Genomic DNA, 7,924 nt, shown 5'->3' with positions numbered 1-7,924 from the left:
TTAAAAAAATAACAGAATGCATATATGAAATTAATATATTTGCGTCATTTTTCACCTTCCATTTTCTCTTTTACCCTTTTTTTTCTTCTATTATTATGGTTAAAACAAATGTAAGTTTTTTTATCAAGGGAATGATGAAACATTTTTCTCCAAAATTTTTGTCCTTTGTATCAAAGATGGATGGTTTATATTTTATATGTTATTTTATTTTCATCCATATTTTTCATTTAAATTTTTTTAAAATATATTAATTATTTCAATTTTTAGAGTTAATTTCATTGAAACCTCTTGAAATTTATTATAAATACACTTAATTATTATTAATATTAATTTTATCAATGAAGGCCTTATAAATTTATTATATTTTTTAGAGTTAATTTCCTGGAAATCAATGTTTCCTGGAAGCACACAAAGTCAAGCAACTCCTTTTAGCACAGGGCTCAAGTCTTATATTGGGGTCGTCGCCGACCACCCAGCTCTGTGTCTTTTAGCACTACAAAAGACTCGTCTATGACAATGACAATGACTAGGACAATCACTTCCCTTGCTGCAAGTTTACGCTTCAAGAAAGCAATCCATATTATTTCCGTCTAAAAAGACTAAAAAACCTTTGTAATTAAATATTTTTAATATATAAGCTTTAAATCAGACCGACTCAATTCCAAAATCAATACTGGGATGAAGTTTGAATTTGTTTCACCTCAGATTCATAAAAGAATCCTCCAAATTCAATTGAGGCTCGTAGATTTTTCAAATACAAAAGCCCGGGAAATACCAAAATGAGAACAGGTCCAACTAACTACTCCTGTTTGAAACTGTCAACGACCAAACCCCAAAAAGCACAAGACAAAACATCAACCAGCATTGCCTGAAATAAAGAAAAGACTAGCAGAGTGCGTTTTAATCCTCTCTGCAATTGTATCCAACTTTTCTCCATGGCTGCTGTGATTCAGCCATGCCCTCTCATCTCCCTGTTTTTTGTCTCCCTTTTTTCTATTCTTCATTTATCTTCTTGTCAACCCAATTCCCCTCGGAATATTGAAACTTTCTATCCGTTCCGGCCTCCTCCAAATCCAACAAATCCAATTCCCAATCCTCGAATTTCCCAACTATCAATTCCATCATCAAAGTCATCGTCAAGCTATGCTGTTGCTAAGGCAGTCGCTGTAACAGCAGCCACCACAATAGTTGTCTCCGGGTTGTTCTTCATTCTGTTCCAAAAGTACACGGTTGCACGGGGGAGAAGCCAGAAAGGTAAAAATGATCCACGAGGTGGAGGTGAAAATGTGGTGAGTCACATTGAGTTCTCACGATTCAATGGAAATCTAAATGGGCTGATTGTCGATGAGAATGGTTTGGACGTGCTTTATTGGAAGAAGCTTGAAGGTGATTACAGGAAGAATAGTTTCCCTAAACAGGCTCTACATAATCTGAAACATGAAGAAAAAAGGATGAGTCGGAATGGAGATGGGAGGGCGAAGTCTGAGCCTATACAAGAAATTCCTTTGCTACGAGGAAAGTCTTCAACTTCCTATGATGAAGTTCAAGAAGAAGTGGAAAATCTGAATTGGTTTTCTGCCCCCCCTCCTTCGTCACAATCTTCTGAGATTTCTCTTGAGGCTGTGGGAAAAACTGAATCAACAATTCAATCATCCACATCTCTCCCACCCCCACCACCTATATTGGCAATTCCACAGAAGCCAAGTGCTACTCCACCTCCCTCACCACCAATCCCAGCTAAGATAAATCCCATACCACCACCACCACCATCTCCCTCACCACCAATCCCAGCAAAGATAAATCCCATACCACCACCACCTCCCTCACCACCAATCCCAGCTAAGATAAATCCCATACCACCACCACCTCCCTCACCTAAGGCGGGTGGTTTTACTTCATCATCAAAAGAAGCCTCATCGGTGACCAAAGGGATGCCTAATGGCAGTAAACTAGGAGAGTCTTCATCTGGATATAGCAAGGCAGGGACTGGAAATGGTCGGGTGGCGCTGAAGCCATTGCATTGGGATAAAGTGAACACTAACGCCGATCATTCAATGGTGTGGCACAAAATTAATGGCGGTTCTTTCAGGTAGTAATATTTTACCAATTTGGTCTCTTGAATTACATAACCACCTCTGTTTGGTATTTTACTGGATTTCCAAAATTTTCAATTGATTTCTCAGCTTCGATGGTGACCTCATGGATGCACTGTTTGGAAATGTTGCTGCTAATGGGAGATCTCCTCAGATAAACCATAACAACCCAAATGGTGCCAGCTCAATTCAATCGGCTCAGATTTTCATCCTTGATAGTCGAAAGTCCCAAAACACAGCAATTGTACTCCGATCTTTAGCAATCTCGCGAAAAGAGATCCTCAACGCACTCATTAAGGGCCAAGACCTGAATGCAGATGCTCTTGAAAAGCTTACAAAAATTGCCCCAACTAAAGAAGAAGAATCCCAAATCCTTGCATTCGAGGGAGACCCCACAAGACTGGCTGATGCTGAATCCTTCCTCTACCATATCCTAAAAGCTGTTCCATCAGCATTCATACGTCTTAGTGCCATGTTTTTCAGATCGAATTATGACTCAGAGATTCTCCATCTCAGGGAATGTTTACAAACACTTGAATTGGGTTGCAAAGAGCTTCGAACTCGTGGACTTTTCTTAAAACTTTTGGAAGCCATACTCGAGGCAGGCAATCGCATGAATGCTGGAACTTCCAGAGGGAATGCCCAAGCTTTTAACCTCGCTGCTCTTCAAAAGCTTTCTGATGTTAAAAGCACTGATGGAAAAACTACGTTACTTCACTTTGTTGTGGAAGAAGTAGTCCGTTCTGAGGGCAAACGTTGTGTTTTGAACCGAAATCGCAGCTTGAGTCACAGCAGCAACAGTAGCCTGTATTCTGAGAACTCGGCATCAAGAGAGGATAGAGAAAAGGAATACATAATGATTGGTTTACCAGTGGTAGGAAGCCTAAGTGCTGAATTCTCTAATGTAAAGAAAGTAGCTGAAATGGACTACAATGCCTTTGGTGGCGTATGTTCAACTCTCACAGCCCATTCCACTGAAATCAAGCAATTTGTGGCACCATTTGCCAACAGTGATGGAGGATTTTTGAGGAAGATGAAAAGTTTTCTCGAAGCAGCAGGCGAAGAATTAAGGGAGGTGAGAGAAGAGCAAACAAGGGTAATGGAGCTCTTAAGGAGAACAACAGAATATTATCAACCACGATCTTCAAAGAACAAAGAGGCAAGCCCGCTTCAATTATTTATTATAGTAAAAGATTTTCTGGGTATGGTTGATCAGGTCTGTGTTGATATTGCTCGAAATCTACAACGGAGGAAAACAACCACAGCAAGTTTGGGGCCATCATCAACAAAGTCACCACCATCAAGAATTCCAGTGAAGTTCCCAAACTTGCCGCCAAATTTCATGCCAGACAAGTCCAGGAACTCTTCTTCTAGTGATTCAGAAGATGAGTTCTGAATAGATCACAACACAAGGGGGAATAAATTAATGTACATAGATGAAGTGAGTGATTATTTAAACATGCATGTTGATTTTTTCTTTTTTCAATTTTATTATTATTATTTTTTTTAGAAAGGTGATTGCATTAAAGTTCTTAGTTTTGTTCATTCGAGTTTTGGAAAGGAAGCGGATATTTAGAGACTCAAAACATTTAGCAGCCACAGGGATCAACAAATGTGATTGGCATGATCAAAGGGACCAAGTGCTATAGTTTCAAGTTTGATCACAAAAGTGTTGGGGATGCTCCAGAAAGCTTAGAAACTGGTTCCAAATCACTAGTCTCTCAGGCTATTGAGGAAACCTAAGGAAAATCATATCATACTTACAATATTGATTTTACAATGTTATTTGATGTTTTTCTTGGGAAGTTTTTTTGTTAGAAACTTATGTTAAAATAAAATTATTTAATGAAAGGTGGTGTAATTTTTGGAGATAAATCTCCTTATGTTAAATAAAATGTATTTTATTTTTTTATTAAAAGACTACAAAGTAACTCATATTTCTTAAAATATTTTTATTGGGTTACTTCTTATCCAATTTTCCTTATATTTTTCATAGTTTTTTCTTTAATTTTTTTTAAAGACTTTATTAATTAACTAATTAAATAACAAATAAACAAATACGTTGAATCTTATGAGAATATGAAATCGTGCGTGTTTGTTATAAGGCCACTTCATTTCCCTGCAAGCCAAGTTAGTCAACCTTCATTTTCCACTTTATGTCTTCGACTCTTTGTCAAGGTCTTCCTTTGAGTACGAAGAGTACGCAAGAACCTTCGGTTTTGAGGTCATCCCTTCATCGGTTGTTAAGGCTTGGGTTCCTCGGACCTTGGGTCTTGAGGTTGACCCATTTTGCTTTTTAATTTAATATTTCTCCTTGGTTAGATGTTGAAGATGTCTATGCACTAATTATTTCTTTTAAAAGGAAAAATCAAATACATCTTCAACAACTGACCATGTGAACACAAAAATATGGAGAAGGGAATGGTTTCCGAAAGTGACTCCAAATAGTGGGTTTTTGAAAGGATTGATTCCCAGATACATGACTTGTAAACATGACAAATCAAAATGTGGATGGGGCCATAATTTCCAAAGCCACCTTTGGAAAAGGTTAGGGCATTGTAACATGACAAGGTAAAGTATAAAAAAATTTAAATTTTTTTTCTAAACTTATAGTAAAGTATAAAAAATAAGTGTTTTAAAATAATATTGGGATATATTAAATCACAGAAAAATATAAATATAAATAAGGCTAAAAAATTGTATTTTATACAAATTACATCTTCAATAGGTCACCATATGAGCACAAAAAATAAGGAATAAGGGATAATTTTCTAAGAGTAATTGAATCCGTGGAAAAAAAAAAGGTGCATCCCATGATTTCACGTTAGATGGATGCTTGAAAAATATATTTTTTAATCAACAAAAGTTTTTTCTATAAAATATTTTAAAGCCTTTGATTAATTAATTATTTACTTATTTAACAAATAAACAAATATATTGAATCTTATAAGTGCATGGTGCCATTTTTCTTTTTAATTTAATATTTCTCCTCGGTTAAGTGTTCAAAATATGTATGCACTAACTATTTATTTCCAAGAAAATGAAATACATCTTCTCAATCAATGATGGATAGAATTTTTCAAGGTACACCATATTTACCTAAAAGACCAATAAATAGACTTAGAAGAGTCAACAGAATTTAAAGAATGATAAATCATAAAATATATATATATATATATATATATATATATATATATATATATATATATATATATATATATATATATATATATATATATATATATAAATCTTTATAAATTTTTTTAAAAACACCTAGGTTTGATAATGATTTTGAGAAGGGTAAACCATCTTACAATGATGATGATGGATTTATTTATGAAATTGTCCAAACCATACAATTCACTTCTCCATGCAACTTTACATTTAAAACCTCTTTTTGTTTTCTATCTAAACCCTTTATAAATAAATTTTTTTAATTAACAAAAATATTTTCTTTAATTTTTTAAAAATTATTTGATTAATTAATTATTTAATTTTTTGAAAAATTATTTGATTAATTAATTATTTAATTTTTTGAAAAATTATTTGATTAATTAATTATTTACTTATTTAATAAATTAATAATGTAAATATATTGAATCTTAATTTTTCTCTTCTCAAAATATGTATGCACTAATTATTTCTTTTCAAGAAAATGAAATACATCTTTAACAGGCCAGGTTACCATATGAACACACACAAAAAATATGGACTGGGGCTTAATTTCAAAGAGCATGCGATTGAAGTCCATTAAACAACTAAATTCAATATTCCACGTTGGGGAGGCTTCCTATCAAATAATTTGAAGAAAAAAATATTGATGTTGAGATCAATGATGGATTTATTAGTATAATTTTCCAAGCTACGCCATGTTTACATAAAAGACCAAGAAGAAGACTTAGATGAGTCAACCCAATGCAATATTTGACCTTGTGACTCGAGAATGAACTACAATTGACCTTTCTTGCCACTATTATTATTGTCATTCATAATTGAATTGACTTCCCATGAAATCAATCTGCAACTCTTGGACTTGATTAAGAGCATTGAAGATGAATGAGAATTATGGGAATTGAGAAGCAGGAAAAGAGAAAAGAGAAAAGAACCTGGTTTTGGAGTGAAGAAGAGCAGTGTTAACCAAACTTTTATAAACTTTATGCGGAAATAATTATTTTAAAAAACAATTTTGGATGCATAAAACAAAATAAATGTAAATACTAAAATAATAATCATATTCTTACCTTGATCCATGAAGTGAGATTGAGTCACCTTGTGAATTGTATTGTCAAGGTCTTCAACTCACTATTCTCATATAGTGGATGGGTCACTTGTATGGTGTATGTTGTTAAAAATAAACAACAAAAAATGACATAAGAATGAGAATGTGGCTTGAAACCTCAACTTATAAAAAAAATTGTACATCTCTTAGTCTTCCCATCAAAGACTATATGGGAGTTATACTCATTATTTACACCCATTATGTACAAATTAATGGGTAATGGTAGGTTATGAACTTGAATGCATCTATATAATTGCATAGGTTATACTTTTCCATTTTCCTCTATTACTCATAAACATAATGTACAAATAAATTTCATAATGATAGGGTTACAATAGTTGTAACACCACATTCATAGGAGTTAAATTTTCTAACTCCCCATTTATAAATTTGAGTTTTCCATACATAAGACTCTTGGATGCCCAATTAATTGATTCACCAACCTATCAATTGATACCCTTAAATAATATTCATACAAATATAATTGTATATGGCCACACATTATGGGAAAAAAACTAACAATCCCCCACTTGGCCCACATAATTATATTTGTAATAGATTAAAACATAATATGGCCATAACAATTTCTCAAAATAGGCATCCTTTACTTTAAGATTATGTTTCATGGAACCACTAACACCAAATCATTGAAATGATTGGATCATACAACGATCCAATATTCTTCAAGGATTATAGTACTAACACCTCCATTAACATGAATCAATGACTTTTATGACATTAGCAACATTAAGGTGATAATGCTAATTCATTCACATAATGGTCTCATCAACTTTTAAACATCTAGATTGTGCACAAAAATGATGTATAAAAGTAACATAATAATCATCAATATATCATAATCAAGAACTTTATTCTCATTATAATGTGATCACATACATTACACTTTCAATCAATCTAAAATTGACAAACTTGCCACCAAGCCCATGCATGCAACATAATCCATAAAAAGCTTAGGTGGAAGACCTTTTGTCAATGGATTTGCCAACATGAGTGTATTTTTAATATGTTCAATAGAGACAACTCTATGTTGAACTTTCTCCCTTACAACCAAATACTTAATATCAATGTGCTTTGATCCTCCAGTAGTCTTATTATTTTTAGAGAATCGGACAGCACCACTATTATCACAATATATTCTCAATGGTCTCATTATTGAATCAATAATATGAAGCCCTGAGACAAAGTTTCTCAACCATATTACATGACATGTGGCTTCATAACATGCTACATATTCTGCCTCCATTGTAGAAGAAGCTATCAATGATTGCTTACGACCTTTCCATGAAATAGGTCCATTTGATAAAATATACCCAGATGTAAACTTTCTAGTATCCTTACAGCCAGCATAATCAGAATCAGAATAACCAATAATCTCTAGATTATCTGTTCTTTTGTATGTAAGCATGTAGTCCTTAGTCCCTTGCAAATAACGCAATACTTTTTTTTAACTGCTTTCCAATGATCAATACCTGGATTACTTTGGTATCGACCAAGCATGCCTACCACATAAGCTATGTCTAGTTGAGTGTAG

General features: G+C 33.6%; 1 protein-coding gene across 1 annotated transcript; it reads left to right on the top strand.

Annotated features, from left to right (window-relative positions):
- Positions 1 to 932: 932 nt before the first annotated feature.
- LOC100249203 (formin-like protein 4) lies at positions 933 to 3,936 on the top strand. Its single transcript, XM_002277419.4, has 2 exons — positions 933 to 2,089; positions 2,184 to 3,936. The coding sequence occupies exons 1-2, from the start codon at positions 936 to 938 to the stop codon at positions 3,487 to 3,489; spliced, it is 2,460 nt and encodes an 819-aa protein (XP_002277455.1). The 5' UTR covers positions 933 to 935; the 3' UTR covers positions 3,490 to 3,936.
- Positions 3,937 to 7,924: the final 3,988 nt, after the last annotated feature.

This window comes from Vitis vinifera, chromosome 14, assembly GCF_030704535.1.
Source record: "Vitis vinifera cultivar Pinot Noir 40024 chromosome 14, ASM3070453v1".
NCBI classification, from domain to species: Eukaryota; Viridiplantae; Streptophyta; class Magnoliopsida; order Vitales; family Vitaceae; genus Vitis; species Vitis vinifera.
This window is presented reverse-complemented; position numbering and strand designations above follow the sequence as displayed.

Excerpts from the sequence above, each read along its gene's own strand:
- LOC100249203 (XM_002277419.4), top strand. The coding sequence starts at position 936 with ATGGCTGCTGTGATTCAGCCATGCCCTCTCATCTCCCTGTTTTTTGTC. Across the intron at positions 2,090-2,183 it reads ATTAATGGCGGTTCTTTCAG|CTTCGATGGTGACCTCATGG; the intron begins GTAGTAATATTT and ends TTGATTTCTCAG.